Raw genomic sequence first — 19,900 nt, forward strand, 5'->3', positions numbered from 1 at the left:
AGACTCTGCTTGCTAATCGTCAACTGTCGAAATCATACACCAGCCTTTATTTAAAGAATTAGAGGTGCACGACCACCCAGTGTATTCACCACTGTGTCCAGAGCCCAACCGACTTAGTTCATATCAATGCCACTAGAGGACGCTGTAGTGACATCAGCTGATGTCGCAAGTACCGTAATCTAAAATGGCGCCACCTAGTAGGTTCACCACAAGCTCCAGACCCCAACTGTCTTAGTACATTTCGTCGCCACCAGAGGACCCCTTTGTGACATCAGGTGATGACACAAGTACAGTTATCCATGACAGCGGCAAACAGCGTGTTCTATGGTTCAAATGGCTCTGAGCACTATGGTACTTAACATCTGCTTTCATCAGTCCCCTAGAACTTAGAACTACTTAAACCTAACTAACCTAAGGACATCACACACATCCACGCCCAAGGCAGGATTCGAACCTGCGACCGTAGCGGTCTCGCGGTTCCAGACTGAAGCGCCTAGAAACGAACGGCCACACCGGCCGGCAACAGCGTGTTCTGCACGAGGTCTAGTACTCAATACCACCAGCAGAGGACGCTGTCGTCCTTTTCGTGACGCAAACCAAGATGGTGATAGGAAATGGTGGGGAAATGACTCAGCCTTCTCCAGGCTGCCGAAGAGAGTAAGGATCAAGTGCACTCTATTTATTTTCAAACAACTTATTTAAGGATAGATTACATCTATCACACTAATACAAAACATCCACCTTGATGTACCTGGGGTCATGTTGCACAGCCCACAGACATGCAACCAACTCGTGATTACAGTACACAATAGCAATCTCCTCGTAAATAATTCTTAACACTGATGTGTAGACATGCTCAGTACTCATAAACTGTCCAAATAGCAAATAGCAGGGCCTACAGACCCGCTCGTGAAATAATGCAATCAATGCACGAAGGCACAGTCCGTCACCCCCTGTCCAGTAGAGTACACAGGGGGTAGCGATAAGTGATGCATCCGTCAGATGTCAAACCGCGCACAGCCCGTGCTTGGCTTCCATAAGCATGAGTTGGCGGCACCCCCATTCATACATAACACATGAGAAAATCCTATCCGCTTGACACCGATGATGATGCGATCGCAAGACACTGCCCCCGAAAGTAGGCGAATGTTGTATGTAGCCACCATTGATGATGCAACCAGACAGGGGCGGGGGCTTATTTACATAGCGTGCACTCCAAGCAGAACCAAGCATGTGGGGTTTTCCTTGGTACACTCACTCTAACTGTGGTCTTCTGAAGATGCTGGAGAATTCCATTCCACAATAGCAAAACCTGCTTTCCCCCTAGTGATTCTAATGGATCATAAGTGACGTTTGACTGACACTACACCGCTCGTAGCTACATACCACCGTAAACGCATCTAGCAATGTTATCAATCTTATACTCAATTCACGTTGCTATCTAAAATAATAACCAAGTCTAAATTTAGTAAATTCCATAGCCCCCACAGAAATACATAACATGCGCTTTTTTACTAGTTTTCGTCTGCTCTCAGCTTTTATGCATGGAAATTCATCCCCTAACAGAACCTCATTACGAAAATAACGTACAGTAACGTCCAATGCAGTGTTCCGTGCGGGCCTAACTCCACCTGCTCTCAACATGTGCAAATGTTTACACAGTGTAGAAGCTCCCATATCCCAACACAAAGCATGTTAATGAATCCAACATTATCATTTGCCCTAATCCAATTTACTCGCTGAATTACTGATGCCTCCGGTATCGAAGCACCACCCACCTAGTCTTTCTTGGACTTCCAGCGGTTATTTTACATAGATCACTAAACTGCATTGACAGTTAAACCTGCAGAATTCTCTCCACATTATCAAATACAATCCTGACTCACATGAATATTCGAAGAGAGGAACATATTTACCAGTGTAACTACAATTAAATATTACGATTGCTACTACACTCTGACACCAATCAATATACAAGTAATCTCTTCTCTTGACAACTGTGCTTCTGTATCTATAGCACATCAGGAAGGAGCGCAGTCACGAGATGCCCCCGAAAGCAGACGAAAGTTGTATGTAGCCACCATTGATGACACGACCAGACAGCGGCAGGGGCTTATTTACATAGCGTGCACTCCAAGCAGAACCAAGTGCATGGGCCGTTCCTCGCTATCTAAAATAATAACCAAGTCTAACTCTAGCAAATTCCATAGCCCCAACAGAAGTACTTAACGTGCGCTTTTGTACTAGTTTTCGTCTGCTCTCAGCTTTTATGCATGGAAATTCATGCCCTAACAGAACCTCGTTACGAAAATTACGCACACTAACGTCCAATGCAGTCTTCCTCGTGGGCCTAACCCCATCATATTATACCAATCCTGCTCTCAACATTGAAAATGTTCACACAGTGTAGAGGCTCCCACATCCCAGCACAAAGCATCTTAATGATCCAACATTATCATTTGCCCTAATCCAATTTACTCGCCGAATTACTGATGCCGCCGGTATCGAAGCACCATCCACCTATTCTTTCTTTGACCTCCAGCGGTTATTTTACACAGATCGCTAAATTGCATTGACAGTTAAACCTGCAGAATTCTCTCCACATTATCAAATACAATCCTGACTCACATGAATATTCGAAGAGAGGAACATATTTACCAGTGTAACTACAATTAAATATTACGATTGCTACTACACTCTGACACCAATCAATATACAAGTAATCTCTTCTCTTGACAACTGTGCTTCAGTATCTATAGCACACATAATTTTCCTCTTGAAACGCCATCTCATACCCTCATCATTATCAATCTGCTCAATCTATACATCCCTCACGATACGACACACAGTCATCCTCTCTAGTCATGCCATAACATAAATCATACTACCTTTACAATGCAATATATACACAGTTTACACACTGTAAGCCACAGTAACTTTACAGTACGATATATACACATACCAGATTCTGAGGAATATTGGAGCATGAAACCAATCACCAGCCCAGCAATATATCACTCACATGAATATTCGAAGCAAGGAACATATTTACCAGGGTAACTACAATTAAATATTACGATTGCTGCTACACTATGACACCAATCAATATACAATTAATCTCTCCTCTTGACGACTGTGCTTCAGATTCAATAGCGCATATAATTTTCCACTTAAAACTCTATCTCATACCCTCGTCATTATCAATCTGCTCAATCTATACGTCTCTCATGATAGGAAACACAGTCATCCTCTCTAGTCACGCCATAACATAAACCATACTATCTTTACAATGCAATATATACACAGTTTACACACTGTCAGCCACAGTAACTTACACATACCAGACTCTCAAGAATATTGGAGCATGAAACCGATCACCATCCCAGCAATATATCACCAAGTACTGTGTCGATCTAGTAAACATACAATTCATACCCCCCACCATACAAAATCACCCGTTTTAAATCAGCGATCTGAAGTCACTCTCAGAACTGTTCTACAAATTGGCGAACGTTTCCCCCTCGACTCAAACGTGTTACGGTCTCTGCTTCCTTGCCTGCTGGCTTTTCTATGCACATCTCCAGACTCGGAGATTACAAGAACACACATATTTCCGCCATCTTTTTCCCTATACTTCGCGATATCAACTACAAAGCAGTAGCCTCCTGATCGCTAATGCAACATAATTCCCGACATATAGACTCGAAATCATTTCTATACAAACACTAAACTTTAGCTACGTGGAGTATCCTCTAGACCACTGAGTAACTAGAAACAAAAACATGAAAAATCATATTTCCACCTGCGAATACCGATCTCGCTGATCTAACATACTCCAAACCATCCATTTAATTTACAAGCCAACTAAGGTCTTTCCCATGTCTAGAGAACAGGCAATCGTATCTTCCACAGACCACATTCGATCTTCTCTCAACTAAATAAAGACCTGAAATGTGCACGAACAGTCAACTGAACAATTTACGTCGGAGGGAAGAACACTCGATCACAATCAGACCATCTTCCTAAAGTTCCACTTGACCACGGAGCCGCCCAACACATAATAAGTATTTGTTCGCTATCTGCCCATCTAGACGAGGGCAAAGTTAATTCATATACGAGGGTTATTCCAAAAGTAAGGTCCGATTGATTGCCAAATTGAAACCACAGTGAACATCAGAAATGTTTTACTTGTAACAATTAGCTACACCTTTCAGCTACTTCTCTACGTAGTCGCCGTTCTGACTTAGACTTTTGTCATAGCGTTGTACCAACTTTTCAATAGCCTCATCATAGAAGGCAGCCGCCAGTGCTTTCCGCCAATTCTCCACGCTGGCCTACACCTCGTTGTCTGTGTCAAAATGTTGTCTTCAAAGACAGCGGTTCATGTGACCAGAGATGAAACTCAGGGGGAGACAATTGCGGACTGTATTGTGGGTAATCTAACATTTCCATTTGAAAACGATGCAGGAGCATCTTCATTGCCCCTGCAGAATGCGGCTGAGAATTGTCGTGAAGACGAAACAGCACGACAGTTATGTAATGTTGGCTGCATAGCTTCAGGCGAAATTTCTCACCAGGCCCTCGTACTTGGCGGCAGACACTATTTTCTAGACATCTTTACGCACTCACTGCGAGCTCAGAAATGAGAAGAGCGACGTGATGCTAACTGGGGTTATACTAGAGACACTACCCAACACATCTGTGCAAAGCTTTATCGGATTTTCATAGTCGTTTCCATTTCGCGACCGATCGGACCTTACTTTTGGAATAACCCTCGTACATTCCTTCAATCGAAGAGGCCTCTACATTCACACGGATGCTGCTGTTAACATGAGACGTCAGTCATTACTACCACGGACTTTGCATACATGGAATCATGCCTGAAAACCGGTCGCATATATCTTTATCATTGTACCTACAATTAAATGTTACAATCGCGCCCTCAATCGAACAACATCCGAGAATGAGCGAGGTATTGGAAATATACCCTCTTGTCGGCAGTGGCTCTGGAAATTGCTGTGCTGTCCTTACAACTGGACAATCTCCCCCCACTGCTGTCACAGTACTCCAAGTTAAATCCTTGCCCTCCCCCCCTCCCCCACAACAGGGCATACTCATCTCCTTTCCAAAAGCACACATACTTTATAAACCTGATGCTCAAATGCGAACATATCACGCACCCATCAGTAATACTAAGTACAGGGTTATTACAAATGATTGAAGCGATTTCACAGCTCTACAATAACTTTATTATTTGAGATATTTTCACAATGCTTTGCACACACATACAAAAACTCAAAAAGTTTTTTTAGGCATTCACAAATGTTCGATATGTGTTCCTTTAGTGATTCGGCAGACATCAAGCCGATAATCAAGTTCCTCCCACATTCGGCGCAGCATGTCCCCATCAATGAGTTCGAAAGCATCGTTGATGCAAGCTCGCAGTTCTGGCACGTTTCTTGGTAGAGGAGGTTTAAACACTGAATCCTTCACATAACCCCACAGAAAGAAATCGCATGGGGTTAAGTCGGGAGAGCGTGGAGGCCATGACATGAATTGCTGATCATGATCTCCACCACGACCGATCCATCGGTTTTCCAATCTCCTGTTTAAGAAATGCCGAACATCATGATGGAAGTGCGGTGGAGCACCATCCTGTGGTACGTTTAGCTACCTGCTTGCTTTATTCGTCGACTTCCGAGGGCTACGCGTGAAACTTGCCCGCACGCGTTCAACCGTTTCTTCACTCACCGCAGGCCGACCCGTTGATTTCCCCTTACAGAGGCATCCAGAAGCTTTAAACTGCGCATACCATCGCCGAATGGAGTTAGCAGTTGGTGGTTCTTTGTTGAACTTTGTCCTGAAGTGTCGTTGCACTGTTATGACTGACTGATGTGAGTGCATTTCAAGCACGACATGCACTTTCTCGGCTCCTGTCGCCATTTTGTCTCACTGCGCTCTCGAGCGCTCTGACGGCAGAAACCTGAAGTGCGGCTTCAGCTGAACAAAACTTTATGAGTTTTTCTACGTATCTGTAGTGTGTCGTGATCATATGTCAATGAATGGAGCTACAGTGAATTTATGAAATCGCTTCAATCATTTGTAATAGCCCTGTATATTACTTCGTCAATAACTGACTGCCTACCATACAAAACAATACTGATCGGTGGGCGTGCATGTCTCTTAAGTTCTTATTCCGAGTCCTACCACTGTGTCCTAGAAAGACACACGTAATCGGTGAGAATTTAAAGAAAATAAAACAATCTCAGCAACTATCGCACGTTACTGTCACAAGCAGTCTTGGTTCTGTAGGTGCACACGAGTATCCATGTTAAAACATACCCTCATTACGAATCGGTGTACGACATTACCTATGAATGAGGTCATTTTTTCTGGACAAATACCATGACGGTGATCATAGGAACACTTATTATCAGCCAGCGATACAGCCTAGGGATAGAATCATTGAACTTTGAAAGTGATTCGGCTAAGGAACGTGGTATGCAAGCGCTATTTGCGAATCCATCACACCGCACCCAACTAGATAATTCATTAGTCTTTGCAACGCATTCTGTCTCCAGACCATATCAGAGGTCCCGCGATATATCTGCTCAGTTATAGGCAATGACAGACAGTAGTAGTAGATGATGTGCTGATTGAGGTTGTAAGAAGGAAAATATACACTAACTTCTCAGATCTCTAACGTTATGCTATATGTTAGAAATTATGTCCATTCCAACACATACTTGCATAGGCTCACACCCACAAGTCAATCATATTTCGCGCACTCTCATATCTCTAAACGAGTCACCTTCCTCAAACCTGTCTGCTACAGTAAAATTACAACCTTGTTTTAATCACAACCTACACATATTGCAGTCGCACCCATTTCTACAGTTTTCCACAAGTGCTCATTCCAATTTGAGTCTGAACTGAGCAGAAGTCGGAGAAAGACATATCCAACACCTTATGCAACCTGTGTAGAAACAGATCGAGCTGAGATACTGCAACAGGACCATATTTTGACCATTCGGTGGAAATGCGGGCAATGTGGTACATCCCCAAACTACATACAAGTACTACAGATCCACGTCCATTCAAATCAATCAGCCCAAGAGATAAAAAGTACGAACTACAAAAGCTCATACCAAGTAGAAGTTACCAAGGCACCGATGCGAGTGCTATGAGATATAGCTGCCGTCAGCCTCCAGTGCGAAGAAAGAGATTTCACAATACTTGCCCAGAATAGCGTAGCATGCTGCCATCAAAGCATTCCTAGCGATATAGCCCCTTCCTCACCGGCTCTCACCTCAAACTGCTACTGCTACTCCTGCTGTGTCTATGACACGATTCTATTAAATATACAGACCCCGCAGAGACCACTTTTAAAGTTTCATCACCTATACACTAAGCAAATTATCGTATGAGACGCTCCCTCTGGTCCTGATTCAAACTCTTTTCTAATACGCTTTTGTACGCTGCCAAACATTTCGTTTTCTGCCACGACTTCGAGGTCTGTGTCAGATTCAAAACTGACATTAAGATGCTCTGATCCACGACCTCTCACAGAAAACTAGACATTGCATGGTGTGAATAGTATTCTTACGGCGGATAGCATAACAATCTATCATTTTTAAATAAAACACACTTACAACATAAGGAAACTAGAAGAGTTTGGTAGCGTTATGGAGAGTTTCCAAACTACTGTCCGAAAGTGATTGACGACCTCTACATTTAAACTCATGTGTCACAGTGACGGAATAGATGATGGCTCCGTGTTCCATTTCCACTCATTCCTCATATTGCACTCATCTACAGGATCACTGTTTCGCTGCTAGCAACTCCTGGAAGTTGCCATCCATCCACGAAAACGTTTTCCCCAACTCAAACAAGCCATATCAGTCAATCATTATCTGCTAACCAATGCAGGAATGGGATGGAAAAGACACCATCCATGTACTCTAATAATAAACATGAAACTTGATAGCGGGAACAATTTTACACTAACTTCAACACCAGCCAATCATGTGACAGCATGTTTTCTCATTTTCATTATCATAGCTAAACCATCCATTCTCTACTCGGCGAGTATCATTGCGAACATGGATAGATGATTACTCAGCACCCCCATTCAGAGTAAATTCTCAAACACTTAAATCATCGAAGTATACAAGACAGCACTCTACATATTTCTAAGACCTCGAGCATAGTACTTAGTTTACGATCCATCTCTCTGCGTATGGGAGTCACAGAGCACTCTCAACTCTATTCTTCTAGAGTCTAGGATCTATACTTGGAAGTTATTGGTAAGAGAGAGAACATAAACACACGCACTCCTAAGACTACAACGTTCTGCACTTAAAAACGTGCTATAATGTTAGATAGATTACCTTTCCGGCCTATCAGACATACATCCTTCTTCACAGTTTCTCTACGCTGAACTATCCTATCGAATCATAAAACGAAAAAACTACTTCCATAAAACATTTACTTTGCATCATACGAGCACAATATAGCTTTGTGGAGACGTATAGTGTCAGCTGTTCACATCCGATCACAGTTCGGAAATTATACCATGCCTGCATCAGGCCTATACAAAATGACAGTAGCGGTGGATACACCTTACAAAAAAAAAACAGATGAACGCATAGCAACAGCGTCCAACATGTGAAAATTACAAGTCATTCCGCCACTAACTCTGTAAACACAACATATGTCAGGCAAATGTGTACACTGAGATTGTAGCGCATCACAAGCTCATACCGATAACTTAGTTATGATGCTGAAGGCTCGATTTTACACACACAAGATGCGACAGGGGCGATCGCATAAATCAAAGCTCGTTTAGAGGAGTGTGTCAAGTTTCTTTGCACATGAGATGGAAGTCCTCTGATGACAGACAGGTTTACCGTTAACGATCGCAAGTAGACAGTGCTTTAAAACACATACGGAACACGTAGCTGTATACAAGTAGAACGAGGGCTATGTTACGTGACTGATGCAACCGGACAGAACACTTGACAAAAAAATTGACCTCCATCAACTTATCCTTCTCTAGAATGAATCTGTCAGCCATTAAATCATATTTCGTTACAACTCCATCTCAATCGATCACCCAGTTCACTCTATGTTATCCTTTAACGCAGATGGGAGTAAGTTTAGAAATGAATCGTTCACGGTCATCCCAAAAAGCATTAAGTACAGTAGTCAACTCACTGGTACCTCAATAGACATACAGTATAATGCTACCTCAAAGAGAAAAAAATCACTGCCTCCCTTATTCCCTTCGTTTCAATGTCCACATTTTCCTGGATTCCTCCTGTTGCTTCATACTTGGTCCCATATACAAATTGTTCGGCGCGAACCAGAAGATAGCAAACTACTTCCTCAATTTAACTGCATTTCGGTCTATATTCGGTCAATTTATACATATTCTCTCGTCATTTTTCGCAATTCTATCGATTTTAGGTCAGATCTATCCATACGATCATGACAGAACATCTCGTTATGTGTTCTAAAATTGATTGTAAATGTAGCACAGCTGCCAACACCTAGCCCAAATGCACTGATCAGGAGGTGTAATATAGCACTGCACTAGACTGTGTCCAATCACTTCCACATTCAGACAGCATTTGCTCTGCTTTCTGTATGTCTCTGTACAAGCAAGCCTCATGGACGGGTCTCATGAACCACTCCCATCTGCTGGTGGACCAAACTTCGAAAATTGAATATGAGTCCAGACGTAACGCATGGTTGGTCCACCCACAAAGTCTATCGCAGATGTGGCGTGTGGTGGATCTGTCTCCAAACATAGCTCTGTATATATAGTCCGTGACAGATCCACACCGGAATACTAATTCAGAGGTGATATATTGTGGATCTGCATCCTAACACAGCTTTGTACATTGCGCGTGACAGATTCACCTCCAAACCCTTTCCCATGCGTGGCATATTGTGGATCTGCATCTCAACATCGATCCATATATAACATGCAGCGGATCCACAGTTGAACGCTAACTCAGGTCTACTGTGGGTCCTGGGAACCGTCCACGAGGCGTGCATGTACACAGACATACATAAAGCAGAGCAAATGTTCTGCCAATGTGGAGGTGACTAGACACAGTCGAGTGCAGCGCTATTTTACACCTCCCGATCAGTGCGTTTGGGCTAGGAGTTGGCAGCTGTGCTACATTTACAATCAATTTTAGAACACAGAATGAGATGTTATGTCATGATCGCATGGATAGATCTGACCTAAAATTGATAGAATTGCGAAAAATGACGAGAGAATAGGTATAAATTGACCGAATATAGACCGAAATGTGGTTAAATTGAGGAAGTAGTTTGCTATCTTCTGGTTTGTGCTGAACAACTTGCATATGTATATATTGTTCTCAGGCGAGATGTCAGATGTCATAGTGAAAACTCCACAATATTTCATCAGCGCAACTGGCCGACATCTTCAGGTGCGACGAACACACTGCTAAGGCAAGACTAGAGCCCCCTATTTATGCCAGTCCTAGGCAGGAAGTGCGCATGTGTGGAGGCGCCACATTAGATGTCCAATAGCGGTGATATCAACCGATTGCTGGAAGGACAGCAACGCCACCTACAAGATGAAGAACCAAAGAGTCCGGCGCATGCACAGAGGCTGCCACTGCTGCTCTGCGCTGCCATCACCTGCCCCAGCGACCTCTGTCGGAAGGTGCAACCAAAAATGCGCGTCCGCGTACGGCGCGTGACTATCCTCCCATTGTCAACAGAATATTTATGTTGCTGGCGAATCGTCATCCGTCGTATGACCAATAGTACTCCTCTCAGCTCGATGTGACTTCAATATGGCCACTGCTGGATCCCAAGCTGTACTGAGCTGGAAGCCCTTGACTCTGTTTACAAGATTCGTCGAGCTACGTATTTCCACTGCTTCCTTAATAACACTGTCTCAGTACGAACTCGTCGACGTGAGAATTTTGGTGTGTTGATAATTCATAGAATGGCCTGTACTGAGACAACGCTCGGCCACTGCAGACTTCTCTGGTTGCTCCAGACGAGTGTACCGTCGGTGTTCAGAACATCTCTCTTCTACAGTGCGACAAGTTTGTCCAATGTACGACATGCTGCAGCTACAAGGAATCTCATAAACACCGGGTCTTCTTAGGCCAAGGATGTCCTTAGATGAGCCCAAGACAGCTCTGAGTTTTCCTGGCAGACGAAAGACACATTTAACTTTATGCCTCTTCAATAATCTTCCTATTTTTGAAAAGACACAGCCGATGTATGGCAAGATGACCATTCCCCTTTGTTCTTCGCCTTCTTCCAGTTCCTCACATTAGCTCATTGGATAAGTTGTATGTTTACTAGATCAACACGGTACTTGGTGATATATTGCTGGGCTGGTGATTGGTTTCATGCTCCAATATTCCTCAGAATCTGGTATGTGTATATATCGTACTGTAAAGTTACTGTGGCTTACAGTGTGTAAACTGTGTATATATTGCATTGTAAAGATAGTATGATTTATGTTATGGCATGACTAGAGAGGATGACTGTGTGTCGTATCGTGAGGGATGTATAGATTGAGCAGATTGATAATGATGAGGGTATGAGATGGCGTTTCAAGAGGAAAATTATGTGTGCTATAGATACTGAAGCACAGTTGTCAAGAGAAGAGATTACTTGTATATTGATTGGTGTCAGAGTGTAGTAGCAATCGTAATATTTAATTGTAGTTACACTGGTAAATATGTTCCTCTCTTCGACTATTCATGTGAGTCAGGATTGTATTTGATAATGTGGAGAGAATTCTGCAGGTTTAACTGTCAATGCAATTTAGCGATCTGTGTAAAATAACCGCTGGAGGTCAAAGAAAGAATAGGTGGATGGTGCTTCGATACCGGAGGCATCAGTAATTCAGCGAGTAAATTGGATTAGGGCAAATGATAATGTTGGATTCATTAACATGCTTTGTGTTGGGATATGGGAGCTTCTACACTGTGTAAACATTTGCACATGTTGAGAGCAGGTGGAGTTAGGCCCGCACGGAACACTGCATTGGACGTTACTGTACGTTATTTTCGTAATGAGGTTCTGTTAGGGGATGAATTTCCATGCATAAAAGCTGAGAGCAGACGAAAACTAGTAAAAAAGCGCATGTTATGTATTTCTGTGGGGGCTATGGAATTTACTAAATTTAGACTTGGTTATTATTTTAGATAGCAACGTGAATTGAGTATAAGATTGATAACATTGCTAGATGCGTTTACGGTGGTATGTAGCTACGAGCGGTGTAGTGTCAGTCAAACGTCACTTATGATCCATTAGAATCACTAGGGGGAAAGCAGGTTTTGCTATTGTGGAATGGAATTCTCCAGCATCTTCAGAAGACCACAGTTAGAGTGAGTGTACCAAGGAAAACCCCACATGCTTGGTTCTGCTTGGAGTGCACGCTATGTAAATAAGCCCCCGCCCCTGTCTGGTTGCATCATCAATGGTGGCTACATACAACATTCGCCTACTTTCGGGGGCAGCTCGTGGCTGCGCTACTTCCCGATCATGTTGGCACGTGTGTCTTGCGATCGCATCATCATCGGTGTCAAGCAGATAGGAATTTCTCATGTGTTATGTATGAATGGGGGTGCCGCCAACTCATGCTTATGGAAGCCAAGCACGGGCTGTGCGCGGTTTGACATCTGACGGATGCATCACTTATCGCTACCCCCTGTGTACTCTACTGGACAGGGGGTGACGGACTGTGCCTTCGTGCATTGATTGCATTATTTCACGAGCGGGTCTGTAGGCCCTGCTATTTGCTATTTGGACAGTTTATGAGTACTGAGCATGTCTACACATCAGTGTTAAGAATTATTTACGAGGAGATTGCTATTGTGTACTGTAATCACGAGTTGGTTGCATGTCTGTGGGCTGTGCAACATGACCCCAGGTACATCAAGGTGGATGTTTTGTATTAGTGTGATAGATGTAATCTATCCTTAAATAAGTTGTTTGAAAATAAATAGAGTGCACTTGATCCTTACTCTCTTCGGCAGCCTGGAGAAGGCTGAGTCATTTCCCCACCATTTCCTATCACCATCTTGGTTTGCGTCACGAAAAGGACGACAGCGTCCTCTGCTGGTGGTATTGAGTACTAGACCTCGTGCAGAACACGCTGTTGCCGGCCGGTGTGGCCGTTCGTTTCTAGGCGCTTCAGTCTGGAACCGCGAGACCGCTACGGTCGCAGGTTCGAATCCTGCCTTGGGCGTGGATGTGTGTGATGTCCTTAGGTTAGTTAGGTTTAAGTAGTTCTAAGTTCTAGGGGACTGATGAAAGCAGATGTTAAGTACCATAGTGCTCAGAGCCATTTGAACCATAGAACACGCTGTTTGCCGCTGTCATGGATAACTGTACTTGTGTCATCACCTGATGTCACAAAGGCGTCCTCTGGTGGCGACGAAATGTACTAAGACAGTTGAGGTCTGGAGCTTGTGGTGAACCTACTAGGTGGCGCCATTTTAGATTACGGTACTTGCGACATCAGCTGATGTCACTACAGCGTCCTCTAGTGGCATTGATATGAACTAAGTCAGTTGGGCTCTGGACACAGTGGTGAATACACTGGGTGGTCGTGCACCTCTAATTCTTTAAATAAAGGCTGGTGTATGATTTCGACAGTTGACGATTAGCAAGCAGAGTCTTTTAGATGGATTATTATTTTGACAATTTAGGAGTTGTTTGGCTATCTGGATATAAATGCATTGCATTATTTACAAGTAGTTTGCATGTCTGTAGGCTGTGCAATGCGTTATTTTTGACAGTTTACAATTAGCAAGCGTGTGTGTAGAGCCTTATACATGAGTTATGTAGGAGTAGTTTGCAGGTCTGTATGCTATGGGGCATCTCAGAGCGTGTGGATAACTGTACTTGTGTCATCACCTGATGTCACAAAGGCGTCCTCTGGTGGCGACGAAATGTACTAAGACCAAATTCCTCTCTCCATCAGCCTAGTGTGGGTTGAGTCCTTTTACCATTAGCACCAGCCCATGCACCAGCTGTTGCGACCGGGCAGCCCCCCGTGCTCACTAACTGTCAGATGACGTGGCAGCTGTCAACAGCCCCAATGTGCTCCTGAACTGTCGGACGGCGTAGCGTGTTTGGGATGTCAGAGCAATCTTGAATAACGGTACTTGTGTGATAAGCTAACATCACAACAGCGTCCTCAGTGTACCAAGCCACATGGTGGATACACTGGGTGCAGCCATCTTGAATAACGGTACTTGCGTCATGATCTGACGTCACAGTGGTGCTCTCTGGTGTCAGGGATATGAACTAGGCCAGTTGGAGTCCAGACCCAGTGGCGAACACATCTGCTTGAAATTGGTTAAATAATAAAGACAAGTCCTATGTTCCCACCTTTTTCTAAAGTGTGACGCGCTATTCTGTAAGAATTTGAACTTCCCACCAATTTTTCTGGAGGTTTAGGTTAGTACAGGTAGCCCAGTTGACCTACCTTCCCGCCAAAATCCACCATGTTGGATGACGTCATGTGCTGTTGCCAAGTCTACACGACGCCATTTTGGATACATCTGACAACAATGGAATGTGGGGTGACATGCAGGTTGTCCCACTAGTGATGACAAGATAATGTGAGTGTTCAGCCGTACTCGATGCGTGGACCCCGTGATTATAAGGTGATGAGGCTCCAGACGTACGCATCTCCTATTTGTTTTACAGGTGTACTACACGTTATGACTCTTGCATTCCGTTTTGGAGGTATTGTCTCTTGAATTCCTTTGTTGTAACATCCGTTTATTTTTTGTTTTCATTTCTGTGAGAGGTGTATGCGCCATCTAACCTGCTCTCAACGTTCAACACAGTTACTTGCGACAGTAATATGTTTTTATCACATAACTCATGCTCTATAACCAATGTCTAGTATGACAATTGCAAAGACTATAGAAGAAGAACAGGGACGTTAATGACCAGACAGTGAATTCATAATTTTGTGAAAAAAAGGGGACGAGGGAGATTTGAACATGGATCTCCCACTTTGCAGTCCAACGCCGTGACCATAAAACCAACACACCACGGTTTTTAGATTTTACTCGATGTTGCATATGCTTAGCTTGGACCATTCACTGGTTCTGTTTTGTTTCTTTTTCCACAGTTCAGTGCACTTTCTCCCCGTTTTCATGCTTGATCAGTGTTCTGTTTTCGTTGTGCTACCCACTGGGCCATTTTGCCACTAGTTTCCCTAGTAAGTACTGGTTTAAGTCATATCTAGGAAACCGGGTGCAATGCGGTGAGATCTCACATACTTCACGGGCGCTGATGACCACGCAGTTGAGCGCCACACAAACCAAACATCGTCATCATCACATACTTCAAAAGGATTTCTAATAACGAACCTGTCATATACAAATTATATTAATATAGTCATACCACAGGGGACAGTCATTTTGCTTATTTACGTTAAGGATTCCCTGTAGTGTGTCGGATGTGGTAAAAAAAAAAAAAAATACGTTTGCTGATGACAGCAACACAGCGATCACAGCCAGAGAGGAAAGGCTTAATGCAGCCCTCAAAGATGTCCACAGAAAAATAAAGTAACTCTAACTGTAAGGAAAACTAATTGCATGTACTTCTATTTTAATAAAAAACACAGTGATGCTAATAAAAAAACACAATGATGCTAGACTAAGAATTAATGATGGCGTATTGGACTGGGTAAATAAACAGTGGCATACCAAATTTATAATAGTCTTCCACAAAATGTAAAAATCATATCATCAGTCACACTCTTTTGGAAATCCCTAAGGGTATTTTTATTAGATCACTGTTTCTGTTCAGCAGCAGAATTTTTTGAGCATCTAAGGCACAAGAGACTTGAAACAAGACACTGCTTCAACTGCAAGAAGTGCAAGCTCTTTCGTGGATAAAGTTAAAAATTATGTATCCGCTGAAATAATACAGTACTTTTGCTGTGATGTGTTACTGTTTTGTTTGGTGTTTGTTCTATGTCCCAGAGTCTGAAAGATTGTTTTATGAATAAATAAATAAATTGTTCTACATAAATATTTCATTCAATCATGTACAAACGTAAGATCACTACACGTTAGATACAACTGAATGAGGTTTTTTTAATAATAGTCTTTGTTAAGACACTGGTCCCATATTCCGGCAAATGGAAGCTCATGCTTAATATGGGCATCGTAATTTAGGTTTCCTGTCGGTTTCCTAAGTCATTACAAATGCCCGGTTACTTTCTTCACTAAAGCACACCCGGCCCAGTCCTCGATAAAAACGTGTGTTTATTCATGTGTCTAAATTGATTCTTAGAGTAACAGGTTATTAATACTAATATGAAAACGTGTAGCTTATACAGCTAAAATAATAACATTAGCGCTGATGTAGGTACGGTACCGTGACTTATATTTATGTGGTCAATATTCCGTTGCTTTGGTAGCACTGAATCCAAGTTGCGACAAGTTGTGTTGCTAAGGTAACCGAAAGTAAATAAACAAGGCTAGAGTGTGAAGTACGGAAGGTGTGAAGAGAAGGAGTGTTGACAACGCGGAATCTAAAACTAATAACTTGTTATGTTCAGCGAACATTCTTCGGAATCTGTAGGTTTCTCGTCTGCTTGGAAATCAGAAAGGTAACCAGAAGCGAAATGTAGGCCTGCGGTATTGTGTTCTGAACGTTGATCTCATTTCAGTTGTGATTTAAAATTTCTTACACGTAGCTTCCTACTATGTACAATATTTTATGTATTTCAGAGCTGTCTGTGATGGAGAGACCCAAACAAATGATTGTCACAGTGTTGACAAAGAGGCCCAAGCGGTGACTTCGAGACATGCGGAGGTAATTCAGTATGATTTATGGTTAATGAAACAAATTGTTTTATTATCGAAATAGAAAAATAGCTTTAAACGAAAGGAATGTTGAGCGTACTTAAGGCGACGTTGTCATTCTTAGGATGTATTATTGTACGCTTAAAGGCCTCATTCTTAACTCGCATATCGCATAAAAAAATACCGTGGTACCATTGATAATATGTCATTACGATCCTTGTGTAGAGACTATGATACATTCCAACAGAGCATTTGGTAATTCCCACCGAAACATAACTCACTGTAGTATAGTTACACTTTTCCCAGTTCCAAACTGTAGAGTAATGCTATTTCAATGAGGTATGCATATGATTGCTGTAGTAATTCTAATGGTCTGAATGGTGTACTTACAACATGAAAAGTTTTGTATAATGCTAGTCTGTAGTTCTAAAAGAAGTAGGCCTATGTAATGGTGTAGTTATGAATGTCTGGCCAAAATTGGCATATTTTGTTAAAGTAACAAATAGCCACTCACTTTATGCAGATTTAGTGAACTTTCAAAAATTGCTCACAACAATGATGAACCCTAACATATGATTGTAGAAGAATTGAATTTCATAGAACAATACTGGTTTATTGTACATTTTTCCCCCCTTTCAGCGATAGAGAATATGTGACCTTCTCATTGCCCTGTTGTACATTTATTAACTATGTTATGTTGTTTTCTTTTTTGTGGTCATCTGAGTTTAAAAAAAGGGAACCTTTGAGAGGTGTTATAATTGCTTGTAAAGTGAGTATATTGCACTGTTGTACACGAGGGTTCGGTTGAAAATTTTTTATTTATTTATTCATCCAGGGATCATCTTGTATAATGGTGCTGGATTTGTCATCATAATACACTGAAAATATACATACCCACAGAATATATAAATATGCTCTATGAGGATAGGACAGGTGGTCGATCTTGGCCTTGATGAAGGAATCACCCTGGCAGTCGCTTGAAATGATTTAGGAAAACTTAATCAGCATGGCCAGACATAGTGAACTCCATCCTCTGGTAGATGAGGTCAGCGTATTAACAAATGCACTGGCTCATTTTGTTAGTCCTCATTGTACAATGTTCTTTGATAGAAACACAGTTTTCCTCTTCATTTGCTACACATATCAAGGACACCTGCCGGTGACTCCAGAACTGTAAGCTTGCTGCTATGCCCCTCGCACTTAACTCTGACCCATTCAGAAAGTTGATTCCGTTCCTGTAAACATGCCACTATTCTCCATCTTCATGTCGTCTTCTTAGTCCACCTGAAAAACTGAGCCATCATCCCCCACATGGTGAGTAAGATGTTGTTTATTAGGAGAATAGCGAGACATTACTATCATGCACTGTAGATCTTGGCACTTGATTTTCTTCCAAAAGCATTGTGGTATTGTAGTGTGACAAAGTATTGTAGTTATCCCCTTGCATTATTAACCACTACTCCGAATGATGTGTTGCAAAATACTTGTGTGTTCTCCAGCATTGTCCTCTACCATCAGACCTGCCACAGATTGCTGCCTATCCTGCTTAAGTGAGAGGCGAGCCTCTGACCTCCATGTTCTTAGATGAGCTGTGTACATCCAACACATTGGCCCCTACTTGCGGTTCAGCTTGCTTCAACCACTTTTCATAGGTATTCACGACAGTAGGATGTGAGCAGCCAGACAGCTTTGCCATTTCAGAGAGGCTTGTTCCCAGGCACCCGGCAGTGTCAGTCTCCCTTTAGTTATTAAAGTTGCGTCTGTCTGTGGATTTTCCATCTTCGAGCCTGTTTCGTCATGAGAAGGATTTCCCGTCATCTCTGCTCCATGTTAAAATGGACTGTACTGTCTCTCATGTCCATAACACCACCAGATAGCATTCAGTCTTGTGGTGGGCATTGGTCGTGACATTTTGAGTCGTTGTGTGCAGGCATACCAAACAATATGATGCGTGCCACCATCCACAAGAACTAAATAATGTGATGTAAATGAAACACATGAATAATATCTGCAACAGAAACTTACAGATGAAAACATACCAGATGTCATCTACATGGCATATGTCAGACTTCAAAGAATTTACCTGTGGCTCAAATAGTTCACTAGACACTTTCACTCTGTGTGTTGTGATATACCTTTTGTGTCAGACACAGTAGCATTTTGTCTAAGAATACTGTTGGTTGTGAAATTATGGAATATATTATGTTGAGATCCGTGCAAATTGTGTGGTGCAGTGAGCGAGCACCAAAATTAATCCAAAGGTCTGGGGCTCATCCCCAGTTGGTCTGTTTTTGGTAATTAATTGCTTCTTTCGACTCAGGATAATTCCATGTCAGTTCAACACAGAAAAGCAACATTTTCAACCTGACCTGCTCAGTTTTTGGCACATACATTGACCCAGATAGGAGATGGAAAACTGCCAGTTTGCAGAGGCATATGACACTTGAGAAGAAAGTTACAGGTCTGCAAAATTTGGACTTTTTGTTAAATTTACCTGTTTCTGTCTCAGCATAAATGACTGGTAATTCTGGTTCTAATCTAGATGTAGCAGTGAAACTTGTATTATTGGAAAGCTAATGAGTAGAGCTTCATGTTGATATGCAACATGGCAGGTTTCACATAATTTTCACATTGAATGTTATGGACCATAATTTTCACATTGAATGTCATTGACTGTGACCTTTGAGCATTTTACCTCAAAACACCCCACAATTAACATTTTTTATAAAAAATAAATTGTATTGTTTCAGTATGCTACTATAAACATGTTAAATTTCAAGATGGCACAGCAAAGACATATTACCAAAAATTTATTTTATGACTAACAGTACACTATCAGAATGCAGAAGGCAGCACATAAATATGAGTCACAAATTATTAAAAAGTACAGTTCATAAGTACTTCTGTATAGAAATATGGTTTATATATTTAAAAACAAAGATGATGTGACTTACCATACGAAAGCGCTGGCAGGTCGATAGAAACACAAACAGACACATACATACACACAAAATTCAAGCTTTCGCAACAAACTGTTGCCTCATCAGGAAAGA

The 19,900-nt window shown here is 42.2% G+C and overlaps 1 protein-coding gene across 1 annotated transcript in view; it reads left to right on the forward strand.

The window, feature by feature from the left end:
• Positions 1–16,350: 16,350 nt before the first annotated feature.
• Positions 16,351–19,900, forward strand: part of LOC124802671 (cytoplasmic dynein 2 intermediate chain 2-like) — a 108,408-nt gene continuing 104,858 nt past the window's right edge. The window contains exons 1-2 of the mRNA XM_047263584.1: positions 16,351–16,651; positions 16,773–16,857. Of these exons, the coding sequence (XP_047119540.1) occupies positions 16,593–16,651; positions 16,773–16,857 (144 nt within the window). The 5' untranslated portion in view covers positions 16,351–16,592. The remainder of the gene's footprint in view (positions 16,652–16,772; positions 16,858–19,900) is intronic.

Source organism: Schistocerca piceifrons, chromosome 6 (genome assembly GCF_021461385.2).
Source record: "Schistocerca piceifrons isolate TAMUIC-IGC-003096 chromosome 6, iqSchPice1.1, whole genome shotgun sequence".
NCBI classification, from domain to species: Eukaryota; Metazoa; Arthropoda; class Insecta; order Orthoptera; family Acrididae; genus Schistocerca; species Schistocerca piceifrons.